The sequence below is a fragment of the Ochotona princeps genome, chromosome 19 (assembly GCF_030435755.1).
Source record: "Ochotona princeps isolate mOchPri1 chromosome 19, mOchPri1.hap1, whole genome shotgun sequence".
NCBI classification, from domain to species: domain Eukaryota; kingdom Metazoa; phylum Chordata; class Mammalia; order Lagomorpha; family Ochotonidae; genus Ochotona; species Ochotona princeps.
This window is the reverse complement of record NC_080850.1, coordinates 6,852,900-6,870,612: the sequence shown is the minus strand read 5'-3', so window position 1 is coordinate 6,870,612 and position 17,713 is coordinate 6,852,900. Positions and strand designations below refer to the sequence as shown.

At 35.9% G+C, this 17,713-nt stretch overlaps 1 protein-coding gene across 4 annotated transcripts in view; it reads left to right on the top strand.

Moving 5' to 3' along the window:
* RANBP17 (RAN binding protein 17) overlaps positions 1-17,713 on the top strand; it is a 282,863-nt gene that overhangs the window by 56,325 nt on the left and 208,825 nt on the right. For all 4 annotated transcript variants that reach the window (XM_036497037.2, XM_004587435.2, XM_058677578.1 and 1 more), the window contains 2 exons: positions 1,218-1,323; positions 10,376-10,511. In XM_036497037.2, the coding sequence (XP_036352930.2) occupies positions 1,218-1,323; positions 10,376-10,511 (242 nt within the window). The remainder of the gene's footprint in view (positions 1-1,217; positions 1,324-10,375; positions 10,512-17,713) is intronic.

Below are 17,713 nucleotides of genomic sequence, written 5' to 3'. Positions count from 1 at the left end.
ACCGACACCCTTAGGGAATCCTGGCAGACGCAAGTTGAGGATTTAGTCATAAGGTTGTTGTGCTAGTCCCGAGTGTGTGTGTGTGTGTGTGTGTGTTTAATTTTTCTCAAGTATTCGAAAAAGCACAGCCAAGTTCCCCGACTATTCAGTTCAGCACCTTTATTAAAATCAGCTAGGTTGGGCCTGGCTTAATAGCCTAGTGGCTGAAGTGTTCACCTTGCACATTCCGGGATCCCATATAGATACTGGCTGGTTTGTGTCCCAGTGGCCCCACTTCCCATTCAGCTTCCTGCTTATGGCCTAGGAAAGCAGTAGAGGGCGGTCCAAAACCTTGGGACCCTGCACCTGCGTGGGAGACCCGAAAGAAGCTCCTGGCTGCGAATTGGCTCAGCTCCAGCTGTTGTGGCCACTTGGGTAGTGAGTATCTTTCCTTCTCTCTCTGTTAATCTGAGTTTTTAAGAAAAATACAATTTTTAAAAAAAGGTAAAGCAACTAGGTTCACTTGCAAAGATATCTTATTTAAAAAATGATTTCAATATATGAAATTCAATATTTTTTTGTGTAAGAATAGTACATTTGGTTTTAGCGAGATATGCCATGTTAATTGATCAAAAAGGTCTCAAATTTGGGAGGATCTGATTCTTAGATTGATAAATCTAGAGGATTAATAGGTTTCTCAATAACAATATTGTTTTGTTAAAAAACATACATAAAAAGTCATAGGATATAAATTTATTAGCAGCTTTTATGTTCCAAGTAAGAGCAACACTTAAAATGATCAGAATGATGCTATCATGACGTTGACTATCAGGAAAGATACTGATTCTTGAATCATAATAAAGTTTTCGGATTGACTAACAGCTGTGGTACTAGATACTACATTTAGTATTTTATTAGTTTTGATCACAGTAGACATTTCTCTATTTTGCAAATGAAATCCCTAAGATATAAAGAGGTAAGTAACTTATTCAGTATCCTAGTAGTAGAATCGGAATTCAAATGTGATTTGATATGGCTTCAAAATATGTACCTTTTTCAGTGTTATGCTATCTTGGTAAGCTGAAAACCCAAATCTAATTCTCTTAAGACCCCAGTTAACAAAAGTTTATAAAGTGTTTTTAAGAATAAATCACTTGGCTAATTTTGAAATTTTCTGAGAAAGCAGCTTTACTTTTCTTATTACTTCCTAAACTTTTTTCTTTCTTGTTATGTATCAGGACGTCTTGCCTGGCTGGTATACTTAGTTGGGACAGTTGTAGGAGGAAGATTGACATATACCAGTACAGATGAACATGATGCTATGGATGGAGAATTATCCTGCCGGTAAGTAACATTGTAGTTTTCAGAAATTAGCTAAATTGTTAAGAAATTTAGTTCCTGAGCTTGTATTATAAAGTAGCATACCAAAAAAGTGAAGATGCATTACATTATGCATCTCTACTCCCAATTAAAGATGGACTTCCAATGAAACTGTTAAAATATTAAACAATAAGATGCTGGACTTTCTACCATTGTTTATACAATGTAATGATACACTTAAAAAACAGAATGATGGACCTGTGTCTATTGCTAAAGGACTATACTATAGTGTAATATAGGGGAAAACAATGGTGGGAAAATAAATGAGGGAGGTCAAAGGGAAATCCCTGAGCTTATGGAACTCTATTATGAAAAGTAAAAATTTAGAAATACATATGCTATTAAAATCTAAATAAAAACAAAGACAAATAAACTGAAGAATTTTGGATTTGGCCTTTCAAGGAAAGCATTGTTTCCCTTTTTATTAATGAGAAAACTAAAGCCTAGAGGTTAAATGATCTGAAGAATTCAGATCTCTAATACATGATAAGTTCAAAATTTTTGAACATTTGGGCAAATGATATGATAAGGATTTATGTTGATTTTTTTGCTTAGAATCTGATGGAACACACACAATTCACAATTCTAAAATTGGTAGAAAATTAGGGTGAGATACATGTAACATTTTTATTGGAAATCCATCTTTAATTGGAAGGCAGAAACTCCATCCTTATCTCCCTTGTAGATGGCAGAGACCCAGTACTTGGGCCTTTGCCCGCTGCCTCCTGGATACAGTAGGAGGAAATGGGTCGGAAGAGTAGCAGCCAGCACTCAAACTAGCAGTCAGCTGTGGGATTTCGGTGTCTCAACAAGCAGCAGGTTAAGCTGCTGCACAGCACTGATCCCTTATGGTGATCTTTCCTACTTCATTCATAACATATTTATCAAAGATTATTTGCTATTCTTTTTAAAAATGTTTCCTGCATGTTTTAGTTTATTTTTGTTGGCTTTAAGTAATTTAAAATTCAGTAATGATCTTTGTCATTTTTTTTGTTTTTTTATAAAGCTCTTTCTACTTCTGAATAATAAAGAAATTCTCTGTTTTCTCCTAATTCTCTCATGATTTCAGCTTTTGTGTTTAATTTTTGTCGAGCTTAAATTTATTTTTGTTTTTATGCCCTTTGCCCCAAATTTTTAAGGTATAAACCCGTTAATGCCAGCCCTACACTCTAGAGATTTGAAATGCCAGTGGTATCACACAAAAAATAATTATCGAGGAGTTTGATATGATTCCATTGATGTTAGGAGTGTGCTGCACCACTGTCATTTCTAGTAAAGTCCTTAAAGTCAGTGTATAGTGTTTGATAATCTCTCATTGTTTCTCAATATATTCCTAAGTATTAAATAAATTTATGGTTGTTTTGAATAGAATTCTCCATTTATCCCGTACCTTTTCCAGCATTTAAACTCTTTTCAATCAACTCTGAATCTGAATGAAAACCAGATAATTTTTTGTTTTTTTCTAAGACTTATAATTTCCTGTATCATGTAAGTCACCTGAAAATATGAATAATAGGTATTTCAGGGGCCTCATTAAAGTGCTTTAATTGTCAACCTAGTGAAGAGTTTGCCTTTGTCCCATCTTTTAAGGTACATTACATATTTATAAAGTTGAGATTAAGTATTCTTTTAGCTATCATTTAGTTTTTTAAAGTCTATGAAATATTGAAACAGACACTTGTACTGTGTCCTGAGGAAAAATATATATGGAAATAAAGCAGTTTTATGGTTCCCAAATAGAAAAAAATAATTTTTTTCTTTAAGCAGCAAGCATACTTAATATTAAATAAGACTTTCTTTGTGTTTCAATCTGCATTCCTTAGATAACAGATGTAGTTGAAATTCATGGGTGAATGCAGTATTTAGAAGGGAGAGGATGCATTTCCAAAGGGGAAAGACTATAAGGAAAGGAAAGAGAGCAAGACAGATACGTTCAATTCTCATTATACCTGTATTCTGTTTTTGCAAATCTGCCTACTGAATAAAGTTTGTTCTGTTTATTTGCCTGAAAGGTAGAGTTAGAAAATGAGAGCAAGATTGTTCATCCACTGGTTCATTCTCCACATGGCTGCAGTTGCCCTGAGCTCCACCAAGTGGAGGCCAGCATTGCAGAGCTCCATCCAGACCTGTCACATGTGTGGCAGGGGACCAAGGACTTGGACCATCTTGCCTTGCTTTTCCTGGTGTAATGCCAGGGAGCTGGATTGGATGTGGAACAGCCAGGACTCAAACCACTGCCCATATCGGATGCTGGCATTGCAGGTGGCAGCATAACCCATTGCGCCACAATGCTGGCCCTTGGATAAAATGTATGTTATGGCTGCATCAGTATCCATGTGCTTTTATTGTCGTTTGTGGATGTCATTGGCATGCAAGAATTTTCAACTGGCTGTTGCAGAGTTTTTCCATTGATGTTGAATAGGATGATCCTTTGCCTTTCTGTTTGAAATCTCATGCAGTAAGTGTCCTTTATGCTGCCTGTTGGAGCACGATGTTTGCATTCTAGTGCTTTTGATGAATACTTTACCATTGTAAAGGACCTAACTGCAGTAAATGCTGTTTGGTCTTCCTAAGCATAAGAAGGTTATCTTCTGCCTGAGAGAGAAAATACAATGGTTAGTTAGATAACAACGGTTAGTTAGATAACCTACATTCAGAGATTAGTTTTTAACTGTGTTTAGTATTAGCAAATCAACAGTGTTTCTCAAATAAGATCTCTTTGTTTAAACAGAAACACAAATAAAGCAAGGAACCTGATCCTACATTTCTCCTAAGAGCCATTATTCAGTGTTCGCCAATGTAGTGTCCACAGCCATTTTATAGAACATTAAATACCATAAATAATGAAAGTCATCTGTATAATGTGATATATTCCTAAACAAAAAAACACAGCTGGATCACTTCCTTTTACAGAAGTTTTCCCTAAAGGATACATGAAATACTGTGTCTCACAAGAACCACAATTTGGGGAATTGAAGGCAAATGATAGTCTGCTTTCTGTGTCGCCTTCCTGTTGATTTGATTGTGTGCAAGCAGGTGTTTAGCTTAGCTTTCCCACAATTCTTAGTCTTGTCTGTTAGAGTTTCTAAGGAAGTCAGAGCTCCTATTGGTCCTTCTAAGTTGCATGTACAGGCTGTAACCATGAAGGACCTCACTTCTCCCTGGGTAAGCTTTTGTAACATTTGTAACAGTAAGAACTATGTGAATATTCAGTAGAGTTTCAGGGCAAGTGGCTTAGATGTGGAACTGGGTAGAAAGTGGTGCTGCCAAAGCAGATTTAAGGAGGGCATGTTTTAGAATTTGTACACCTTGTCTCAGGATAAATTCAATCTGTGGTTTTGAATATGGAAATTTTAAATTAATCATGGTATTTATGTCCAACTATAGGCTATTGCTTTCATATGAAGAGGTTCCAAGTAAAACACTGCTGCTTTCTGTTGTATGATACCTGTCCAGTTCCTGTAGTAACACTGCCAACTTCGATCACAAAATTCCTGCCAAAAGTCTCTGCCGTTAGGGCACACAGCTATATACTCTTAAAAACTCTAACACTGTATTAATTTACAACTATAATTAAAATGTTATCTTTACTTATTTCAATGTACCACATTTTTTTTTAAAGATTTATTTTTATTACAAAGTCAGATATACAGAGAGGAGGAGAGACAGAGAGGAAGATCTTCCATCCGATGATTCACTCCCCAAGTGAGCCGCAATGGCCGGTGCTGTGCCGATCCAAAGCCAGGAACCAGGAACCTCCTCCAGGTCTCCCACGCGGGTGCAGTGTCCCAAAGCTTTGGGCCGTCCTCGACTGCTTTCCCAGGCCACAAGCAGGGAGCTGGATGGGAAGTGGAGCAGCCGGGATTAGAACCGGCACCCATACGGGATCCCGGGGTGTTCAAGGCGAGGACTTTAGCCACTAGGCCACACACGCCGCCCGGCCCTCAATGTACCACTTTTAACTTAGCAAATAAATACATTTGTGCCCAGGCCACACAGTACTACTTAAATAAGGAGAATGTTGGAAGCATAATGTCTCTCCACCACATGTCCTATCAGTCTGCTGGTGCCAACAGAGCGCCTGCTTCCTCCAGGCTGATCCTGCTTTGCTGTGCAGCTCTGTCTCTCCATAGTGCTGTCAACTGCTCATTTCTCAGTCGTCCCTCACGATTCACGGAAGACTTTGCAGACTAGCTCAGGATTTTGCTCTCTCAAATCCTGTGGTAGAGGTGACTGCAGCTTTTCTTCTCATTAGATGTTGCTACCTCTTCCTCTACTCATTAGCTGCCAGTGGCTGGAGACAAAATCTGTGGCTGTAAGCATCCCAGGGGACTTCTGACTCTGTTTCTTACTCCTTCCAGTTCAGTTCGTCCACACTAGGCTTGCTGTTATTCTTTGAGCATTACTGTATCTCTGAATCCTAAAGATTGTCCTTAACTTTCCCTTTTCCTCTGCAAACTCCATTAGATCAAGTCCAATTAGTGCCACTTTCTAGTTATCCCAAATAGTACATTTATTTCCATATTTTCCCCTACCAGTTCAATTCCTGTCATTTTTTTAAACCTGAATTGTTGTCAAGATTTTTTTCATTATTTTCTGAAACACAGATCTGACTGTATCAGTGCTTTCCTTGAACTCTGAGTTGACTTTTCATTACTTTTCATGGATTTTTCCCCATGGATTAAAATCAGCATGATTAAGTGATTATATTCTGGGTTTATCAGGATCTTTGTCTTGTTGCTGTCTTATCTCCATTAACCTTTTCTCCTGCTACTGACTGCTCTCGATAGAATTGGTTATTTTTCAGCTCTTACATAACATTTTTTCCTTCCTTCTTTAGACAGCTACACATATTTCCCCTAGGTCTTGAGAGTCTCTCTTTGCTCTGTTCTGTCTAGAATATGAGGAGTGCTTGCTGATATCCTTACAGCATTTATTAGCCACTTGTCATTCTTTATTCTGTGTCTTGTTTTGTCTGTTCCTTTAAAAGGTATAGATTTTTAAGGGGCAGGAAATAATGTATACAAGTATTCTTCAGAAAGTTTGTAGAAAGTAGAATTAAAAGATATGGATATTCTGATATAAAAGTGTTGAAATGTATGCAAATGAGGAGTCTTAAAAACACTCACGAAGAGCATGTTAGGAAGAAATTGCGTAGACTTCAAAATCTTTTGCACCAAATTAGACTTATCTTTCAATCAACTTTTCCACAAATTGGAATACCCCTATGTCTTATTCATTTTTATATTCTAAACAACTAATTAATGCTTTACATATGGAGTAGTCCTTGAAACATTTGTGGACTGAACGAATACTTGCTAATTGAATTTTCAGAGGAATCCAGAGTAATTATTAAAAATTTATTCAGTTTTATTTGAGATCTTGTACTTATACTTCAATTATTAAATGATTTATCTTTCTGTTTCTTCCAATGCTTTTTACTAAAAGTAACTCATTATAGTGAATGCATATATAATTATATATGACAATGACATGAAAAGGGGAGTGGCCGTTTTATCTTGTTTCTAAGTATGGTTGAGTGATTATTTCATAGGCAGTCAGATGTAAGTAATTTTTGTGACTTGTGGACTTAATGGGTGGAGTTGAAGAAGCCATGTTAGATAACAATATGATTGTGGAGACCAAACTTAAGAAGATGCAGAGAACCAAACCCCTCATATACCATAGGGCACTAATTAGCCCTGGAACGCTACTTTGTATTTTTGCTCGGTAAGGAAATGAACATCTATATTGTTGAACTATTTCCAGCATCTGCAGCTGAACCTGTCAAACTACCAAAACTTCCTTGACATATGGATTATATATCCTGCTGGGTGCATTATTGCCTGTAAGGCAAATGCAGATCACTCGCTTAATATGAGTTTTAAAGACCTATGAACAAACTGTCTTGGTATCATATCTTCCTTGGCTTTGGGTCTGTGAGCTGTAGAAAGGAAATGCAAATATAAAACAAAAAGCAGATATTTGACACAACATTTATTAAGATGTCACTTGTAACACCTATATCCAATATTGGAAGCCTGGGTTCCAGACAATTCCAGGTTCCTGCTAATGTGCACTATGGGAGACAGCAGTTGATGGCCCAAGTACTCAGATCCCTGTTACTCGTCTGGAGACCACGTTGCAGTATTTCTTATCCAGATGCCCTGCTAATGGCCTGGGACACCAGCAGAGGATGGACCAAGTGCTTGGGCCCCTTTTATCCATGTGGGAGACCTGGAAGGAAGGAACACCTGACTTCCCGCTTTGCCTTAACCCAGCCCCGGCCATTGCAGCCATTTGGGGAATAAACCAGTGATGGAAGATCTTTCTGTCTCTCCTTGACCTGATAACCCTGCCTTTCAAATAAATATTTTTTAAAAATTTCTTCCAAAAATAAGAAACAACAGCTTCTAGATAGCATTTTAGAAATAACCATAATCAAAGTTAAGAGATAAATGAGTAACAAGAAAAAATATTTACTGTTGTTACAAGGAGGCCAATTATTTACTATATAAAGGATTTATAGAAATCAATAATTTAAAAAGACAGTCTGATAGAAACAGTGAGCGTTTGAATAGGGCACAGAACATGCATGAAGCTTACAAGCTTGGGAAAACATTACATAAGTACAAATTAAAACAGATACCATGCTCAGTTTCAGATATCTAGAAATTCTAAAGTTTTATACCACTCAGAATTATGTGAAGAAAAAGTGAAGAAATAGAAGTCGTCATAAACAGATAGTAGGAGTATAAATTGTTTCAGTTTCTGTGGAGGACAATTTGTAATTTCTGTGGAGGACAACTTATAATTTCTATCAAAACTGTGAAAAAGTTATAAAAATTCTCGAGCTAGTACTTTGACTTTTGTAAGTGTGTATTATAAATGTACCTGTGTGAAATGAGATTTTTTGCAAGATTGATAATTGGAACATTTTTGTAGCAACAAAATACTAACTTTAGTGTCCATAAGTGGGATGTATTTGAAGATATTATAGTACAATCATACAATGGAATGTTCAGCCACTGCAAAAGAATGAAAAAGCTCTAAATGTCTGACATGGAGAGATCTTTAAGAACCCTATTGGAGTGTACTCTCTGAGTTTAAAAGAATTGGGAGAAAATTATGAATCATATTTGTGTGTCCAGACGTGAAACTCTCTAGGAGTACATGACCTATTAAAACATGAGTATATATTCATTTTTGTCAAAGGAGCCAGTGGAGCTAGGTATAACTGCTGTTTAGCAGGTTAAAAAGAGAGGGCCCAGCACAGTAGCCTAATGACTAAAGTCCTTACCTTGCACATGCCGGGATCCCATATGGACGCCGGTTCATGTCCCAGCTGCTCCGCTTCCCTTCGAGTTCCCAGATTGTGGCCTGGGAAAGCAGTAGAAAATGGCCCAGAACCTTGGGATCCTGCACCTGTGAGGGAAACCTGGAAGAAGCTCCTGGCTCCTGGCTTTGGACTGGCTCAACTCCAGCCATTGCGGTCTCTTGGGGAGTGAGTCAACGGACAGAAGATCTTCCTCTCTGTCTCTCCTTCTCTCTGTGTATCTGCTTTATGATAAACATAAGTAAATCTTAAAAAAAAAAAAGAAAAGTATGCTGCTGCTTGAATAGTTTTGTTTCTGAAAATGTTATGCTACTGTTAGTGCAGGCTGCTTGGGGTCCATTCAGCAGAAATTTTTAATACAAATTGATAATATTAAAGGATTTCTGTCTTTAAAATTCTGGACTAAACTTTTCATTATATTGAAGTAGGCCTCTTAGCTATAAAATTTAACTTAACCTACTGCTCATTTATGATTTTTAATAGTTTTTAATAATAGAGAATTTGTGATTCTCTGATAACTAATAGTGGTTTAGTATTTCTTTATGGTATTGGAAATATTTGACTTTGTTAAGACAGTTTTTTTCATTAAGGGAACATTTTATTGTTTCTTAAGAGAATAATCTGGTAAGCATATCTTTTTTTGCTTAAAAGATTTATTTGTATCAGATTTTCTTTATCCAGTCATCAGTTGATGGTCAGCTGGATTGATTCCATATCTTAGTCTGGACCATCCCAAAGTCTGGAACTCAATCCAGGCCTCCCTTTTGAGTGTGGAGGCCAAGAACTTGAGCCATTTCTGCTGCCTTCACAGTTACATTAGGAGGGAGCTGAACTAGAAGTGGACCTGCCATCTGTTGCTCACATAGCATGCCAACATCACAGGTAGTGGCTTCAACCTGCTAAGACATAATGCAAGCTCCAAGTGTACCTCTTGATTTAAAAAAAAAAAAAAGTATCTTTTGAGTTATGTGATCCTAAAATATTTAATTATTTTAAAATGTCAAATTAGATGAAAAGGTGGCCAGTATTATACAGTTGGTGGGTTAAGCCACCCCTAGGGATATCAGCATCCCCTATTGGAATGCTGGTTCAAGTCCTGGCTCTGCTTCTGATCCAGCACCCTGCTAACATTTTTGGGAAAGCAAAGGCAGTTACCCCAGGCACTTGGACTCCATCATCCACATGGGGCACGCAAAAGCTCCTGACCTGTGACTTCAGCCTGGCCTAAACCAGTGTGTGAGCCCATGGTTAGAAGATCTCTTTCTGTCTCTGTCTCTATCTCTCATCTCTGTTACTCTGCCTTTTGGATAAATAAATAAATAAATAAATCTTAAAGAAAGTAGGATACAAAACTACACATTCAGTAATATTCTTTGTTTGAACCCTATTTTAACTTTTAAGCATTGTATATTATGTATGTATAGTCCATGTGTTCATATATATATATATATATGTTTAGTAAAGTTATATTTTTGTGTATTTATATAGGTTTGAATTTTTGTTTATGTATATATATGTCTTAGGAAAGAAAATCTGGAGGGAATTAAATCAATGAAAATTTTTTACTTTCCTGGTTGTTACAGTGATTATATATTATATTTTCAATAAATTTTTCAGTGTTTTTTCACTAAGAATTTGTATTGAAGTGTTTTTGTTTTTTGTTTTTTCCTTTATGAAAAGAGTTTTTCAACTTATCTCTTTAATGGATACTGGACTGCCTCAACGTTCTAATGAGAAAATCGAGCTTGCAATTCTGTGGTTCTTAGATCAGTTTCGTAAAACTTATGTTGGTGACCAACTTCAGAGAACCTCAAAGGTAGGTCTTTATAATTACAGACTTTAAAAAATGTCTTGAAAATGAAGAAATAAAGTTATCTTGAATGATATATCTAGCGAATTTCGACCTAAAAATGTAATTGATCACTTGAAATCAGTAAGTTGATATTGAAATGTATTACTTGTTTTATACCTCAGTTTGGCATATTTTTGAAGGTTGATTTGGCAAAATAGTAAATGTTTTTATGATGGTAATCACTACATACTTAAAATTATTTTAACTAATGAATTTTGCCAGATCATTTTCTTTCTTTTTTTTTTTTTTCAAGAAAAATGGAACTGAAGTTTATTTTGGTAAAAATGTTTTTGAATTCCATGCATAGATTTTTTTGACAAGCTGTATTTTCCTGGTAATTTTTTTTTAAGTTCCTTAGTATGTCAGTAAAGCTATATACACTGAAGGGGGAAAAAGGCTATTATCCTAGTCTCTGCCCTCTGGAAAAATATAGTCTTTTTTATTTTTTATTTTTTTGTATCATTTTATGACACAGTTTCATAGGCTCTGGGATTCCCCCAGTTCCTCCCCAAACTCTCCCTCCATATTGAATTCCTCCATATTGTTACAGTAGTACAGTTCATAGCCAGTCATGATTCCTTCATTGTGGGCATGGACCATACAGAGAGTCCAGCATCTTATTGTCCAGATAAATTCAACAGTTTCATTGGGAGACCGTTTTTGGTCTGAAAGTAGAGCTGGCAGAATATCATCTCCTCCAATGAGATGTCACTACACAACTTCAACAACAGGAAGAAACATCGAAATTTACAACAACATGAAATTAATTAACATGGTATTGAGTGACCAGTATGTTAGAAAATGCAAGTTCTTAACCACATCCTGTGACTACTTCCTTGACATCTCAATTTCAATATATACACAACTGGCTGCTATAAGTCTTTTTTTTTTTTTCCTTCTCCCAAGCTAACATGCTTTTGAGTTTAACCTAAATCAGAGTGTCACAGGCACAGTGAAACAACACAATTTTCTTTTTCAAGGCTAAAGCATAAGATTTGCAATTATACTGGGTCTGAGATTTTTCTTTTGACACTCCAAGTGGTTTTCAGTTTATTCCACTTGTTTTTTTGGCCTTTTTACGTGATACAGACTGAGAACTAGGAAAATGAGATGTGTGCTTAGAAGCACAGTACATTGTCATAATGTAGGGAATACTCGTTGTCTGCTTACTGAAACTTGACATCAATGAGTCAGGTAAGTTTATCTTGAGTTGTAATAAGAGATTGAGGGCATTGTGTGAACTGTAAGCAGATATTTAATAGTACAGTAGTAGTATAATAGTAATGGTAATACTGTTCCCATTTTACTAATGAAAGAATGGATTCTTAGAGGCATTTTAAAAGACCTAGATACCATACAGTTAACCTGTTGTGTCCATGCATTCCACAGCTGGGGATTTAATCAAATAGGAAATGGAAACTATCAAGGGGGAAAAAAGGCACCTGTATTGAACATGAAAGACTTTTTTTTTGTTTGTTATTCCTTAAACAGTATTATCTGGCAATTATTTGTCTAACATTTACACTGTATTAAATAAATTAAGAATAATCTAGTAGCTTAAAGTATGTGGAATGCTGTACTTATCTTCTGTGTAAATATTATGTCATGTTAAATAAAGAAATTGACTATCCCTATGATTTGATATCTTAAGGGGATCCTGAAAGGAAGCCATTGTGAATACAAATGAACAACTGTATCAATGACACTAAGATACTGGAACTTTTTTTTTCTTGTGCTGAAATTGTAACACTACAAAATCTCTTTTAAGAGTCCTAAGGATATTTTTAACCCCTTTGGATTTATACTTTGTTTTAGTAATGTTGAAAATTTCAGAATCCTAAAGTAAATTTTTTATACTCAGTTTAACTTTTTTATCCTGGGAAATTTAGCTTAATCTTCAGTTCACATATGATTTTCTGATAATAATTGTACAGTAATGTGGAAAAATGCTTATTTGAATATTATCATTATTTTAGGTATATTTTTTACAGCTTTTTAAGGGAACTGATTCAGCTTGATGCCTCCTTTATTGAATATATTGTGATAATTTATTGAGTGTTTAAAATTAACAATAAAATTTGTGTGTATTTAGCTGCTCTTGAATAAGACTACAGGAAGAAAAGGCAATAACTAGAAATAAATGTTTAAGATGATGTTTAAGGTAAGGTAGAATCAGACACAAAATCACACGATAATAATTTTATACAGGGAACCTCCTTAAATCTCAAATATACTTCTTAGAGTATAAATCAAATTATGGTAAATTCTTTTTTTTTTTTTACTGTACCCAGAGAATTCATTATTTTCTTTTGTAAAGGTGTATAATCCTGAAACATTACTAATCCTGTATCCATTTTGTCTGGGTCTTAGAACTATCTAAAGCAGAATAGAAAATTTTTCAAAGTATTGCTTTTGAGCTAGTTGGACAGAAATGTGTAAAATGTCACTAGGTGTTTTAAGCAGTGGAATTTGGAGGATTTTTTTTTTCAAATTTATTATTTTAATATAACTGAAAATTACTGATTACTTTGTGTTTGGGGGAAAGAAAAGTTTAGAAACATTGATATCTGTTATCAGGCTGGTGTTATAATTTAGGAATTTTGGATGTATGAGTCTTACCTTATTATCAAAAGGATTTAGTTTAAGGAAACTTTATTTCAAAATCATTCCTATCGTATAATCCTAAAGAGAACCTGATGCATCCCATTTTTCATTTTCTCTGATTGTTTTGTTTTGCTGTCTTAACTGGAAACGTCTTTTGTTGTCCTTAATATGTAGCCTAAGAACTGTTCACGTTTTATCCCTTTGTAACGGGCCAGCAAGATTTATATTACTTTTACCATTTTGGTAATGAAAAAAGAGACTCTTAAGACGATTAGCAAGTGTTATATACAGTTGGCCTGCCATTTGTGGGTTCCACTTCTGTGTGTTTCACCAACTATGGATGGGAAATATTTGGAAAAAACTATTAGCCTTTAAATGTACATGTGTAGAATTTTTTTTACATTACTCTCTTAACATCACAATTTAACAACCACACAGCATTTGCATCATATTAGGCATCATAAATCTATAGATGGTTTATATACAATAGGATATATGGAGGTTATATGCAAATACTTTGCAATTTTGTGTAAGAACATAGAGCACATTCAAATTTTGCTTTCTGTGAGTCCTAGAACCAGACCCTCACAGACACTGAGTGACAACTGTATACTATTTTTCTGGCAACCGATGAAGGAAGACTAGGTGGGAAATGTTTCTTGGTGACTATATTTTTCAATTCCTAATTTGGGGGGGAAAGATTATTACATGATAGTGAATAATGCCTACCAGTTATGTTGCACTTATTTCTACCTAGGAACTGTGCTAAGCACCATGAAACATTATCTCATTTAATTGACTCAAAGTAAAACTTAAAGTTCTCATAGATGTCAAAGCTTCAACAACGTCAATCCTGTGTACTTGTTGTTGTTGTTTTGCTGTTATTGTTTCCTATGATATAGTTGGGCAAGTATGGGATTTCCCCTCCCATCTCCTCTTCACCCATCACCACCACTTTCCCCTATATTGTTACAATAGTATAGTCCTTCACCAGCAGTTGCAAGTCCAACATTCTGCTGTTTAAGTGTATTCTGGCATTGTAGTATTGGCAATGGTGAAAGATGTAGTAGTGCTTGTACATATATTACAGGAAGTTTTCTAAACTTCATTTCAATTCTTTTTAACAGTCTACACACTTTCTCTCAGTTCTGAATATTTGCATAAAGTGTTCTCTCTTCCTGGGATATTATTTTTAAAATCCCAGCCTGTTCTTCTCTTCTCTGCCTTACTCCTTTAACTCTTTCTTTTCCACTCCTCATCATATAGATGTCTGTCCCAACATCAGATTCTGAGCAAGTTCTTTTTGTCTGTATTCTGAAGCATCTGTGTGTCTCTTATTTTAGTACTTGTTACACTCTGTTGTAATTATTTGTTAGTAAAGCATGGATAAAAAGAATAAAAAACGAATAAAATAAAAAACTAAAAAAAAAAAACAAACAAAAAAAGAAAAAATATAAAAAAAAAAAGCATGGATGTACTTCAATTTTGATCATTTTTGCTTTTTTCTAACTGTTGGTATATGTATTTAGTAAATTCCAAAAGAATTAAGCCTAGATCATTTGTATGCCATCTCTCTGTCTTTATTGGTTTTCCATCATTTATGAAATAAAGTACTCCTTATGGTCAGATTTTTTTACCTTTACAATTTTTAACATTTTATTTCACTTTGACATGATTATATGTGCTGCTTTTTCCTTCTTACATATTTGTACTCATTATTCAATGACTAATAATAAATAATCACTCTGTGCAACCCCCAGTGATGCAAAGGCAAACCAAAAATGAAATTTTACAACCATGCAGAGTGTGATAAAATAGACACAAATTATTAAATATGTTTTTAGGACATTTTGTTGTCCATATTGAAGATTTAGATAATGTCAGAGTGTCCTGTATGTGAAAAATGGAAGACTATCTGTGTAATATACGGATATGGAAGAGTTTTATAAGACATAAAAAGGAATTGACATTAAGAAATAACAGGTTAAGCTGCCACCTATGACGCCTGTATCTTGTATGGGTGCCAGTTCAAATCCCAGCTGTTCCACTTCATATCCAAGTTCCTGCTTATGTGCCTGGGAAGGCAGCTGAAGATGGCCAAGTCTTTGGGACCCTCAGCCCATGTAGGAGGCCTGGATGAAGCTCTTGGCTACTGGCTTTGACCCTACACAACTCTGAGCATTGTGGTGATTTAGGAGTGAAACAGTTTAGTGGAAGATTCTCTCTCTCTCTCTCCCCCTCTGGATTTTAAATAAATAAATTATTTTTGAAAGATAGAAGTACAACTTCTAAACCCAAAAGTTTCTAATTTCAACATTATAAGCAAAAAACTTCTGTAGAATCAGAAGACACAATAAAAAGTAAAAAGAAAATCCTGGAAAAATTTTACAGTCCATGTTACTTAAGGAGAATAAGTACTAGGTTATATAAATAATTTCTATGTGTAACTAATAGGAAAAACTACCAAGTTAATAAATGGGCAGAATAAATGAATAAATAGGTTGCTGGGAAAGAGGCTGCAATAGCCAGTAAGCAGACAGTAGCTTCTGAGGTTTACAGAAGCTTTCTAAAACATATTATAAACAAACATTTATCTCTCATAATTGTGAAGTCTGGAATCCCCAAATTCAGGGTACCAACAGATTTAATAATGGATTGGATAATTAGGAAATTTTTTTTATGGAAATAGTAGATTTACACAGAACTGTAAACCAAATAGACCAATAGAACAATTGAGCCATTGTGCCAGGCCCATGGCATAATGTTTTTTTTGTTGTTGTTTTTTTTGTGTGTATGTGTGAAGTTATTTTTTTTTTTAAGTATTTTATTATTATTGGAAAGCCGGATATACAGAAAGGAGGAGAGACAGAGAGGAAGATCTTCCATCCGATGTTTCACTCCCCAAGTGAGCCGCAATGGGCCGGTGCGCCCCGATCCGATGCCGGGAACCAGGAACCTCTTCCAGGTCTCCCACACGGGTGCAGGGTCCCAAAGCTTTGGGCCATCCTCGACTGCTTTCCCAGGCCACAAGCAGGGAGCTGGATGGGAAGTGGAGCAGCCGGGATTAGAACCGGCACCCATACGGGATCCCGGGGCATTCAAGGCGAGTACTTTAGCCGCTAGGCCACGCCACCAGGCCCGCGTCATAGGTTTTTAAAAACCAACTGTGTGTGTGTCTTTGTGTGTGAGTCTTTGTGTGTGAGTGTGTGATGGAGAGCAAAAGAGAGAGAGAGCACATTCATTCTTAAATGTTCGCAATAGTCGTCCCTAGACCAGGGGAGCCTGGAGCTCAACCCAGCTAAGTTGGTGACAGTATCCCAGTTACTTGAACTGCTGTCCTCTAGGATCTGCATTAGATGAAGCTGGAGACAGAAGCCAGCATTAGATATTGAACCCAGCTATTCCAATAAAGGAAATATCTTAATGTCTTAAACCACTTGTCCAAATGCCCATTCCAGCTTGATTTTGTGTACATAGGATCCGTTTAAAAATGATTAGAATTAATTAAAAACACCAGTAAATTTACAGAAAGCTTGATATGAAATCAACATAAAAATTAGTTTAATTTCTGCACTTGCAGTGAACAATTAAGAGATGAACCATAATTCCAAATGCAATAACATAAAAAGAATTAAATACTGTGATAACAAGAGAAGTAGAAAATTTATAATTTGAAAATTATAAAACCTTGTTGGAACAAATTGAAGAGCAACTAATATTTGGAAACTGTTCCATGGTTGTATTTTAAGAGTAATATTATTGAAATAGAAATTACTGTCTACATTAATCTTCAGATTCAGCACAATCAGGTATTTTCTTTACAGAAATTGACAAGTTTATGCTGAATATGAACTCAACAGGACCTAGTATAGTCAAATAATGTTGAAAGAGAACAAAATTGGAGGACTCACTTCAAAATTTCAAAACTTACTACGTAGTAGCAGTAATCAACACATTGTAATACTATCTTAAGGTTACAGAGTGAATGAATTCATAGAAAAGTAAATTGAGGTCTCAAGTGTAAATCCTCACATGAGTAGTCAGTTTATTTTTCATAAGACTTCCAAGATAATTCAGTGACTAAATAATAAACCTTAACAAATGTTTCTGAGACTAGATATACATGTGCAAAGCAATGAAGTAGGATTCCTATCTCACACTTTATGCAAAAATAAAGTCAGGGCATTTGTGAAGCCAGAACTGCCTGTGGCTTTACTCTCGTGCTGGGAGCTGACAGGACAGGCTAGAGATTGTGCATGTGTTTTGTTCCCAAGGGCAGGTAGGGAAGGGGGAAGGAAAGATGCAAGGCTAGTGTGCTGTGCCTGCTGGCCATGCCTGGGTTCTCGAGCACTCATTTGTGTCCCAGGAGAGTGGAGAGGTAAGGTCCCATACCTGAACACATGCCAGAGGACCGGGCCTGGGAACCCATCTATGATTTTTGGTCTCTGATGGACAGGCGGAGCTACAGGCCAGCATGCTACCCCACCAGAAGACTGGGCTTAGGAAGACCGGACTGGGAAACTCATGTGTTCCCGGGCACAGGGACTAAGGATTGCTCAGGG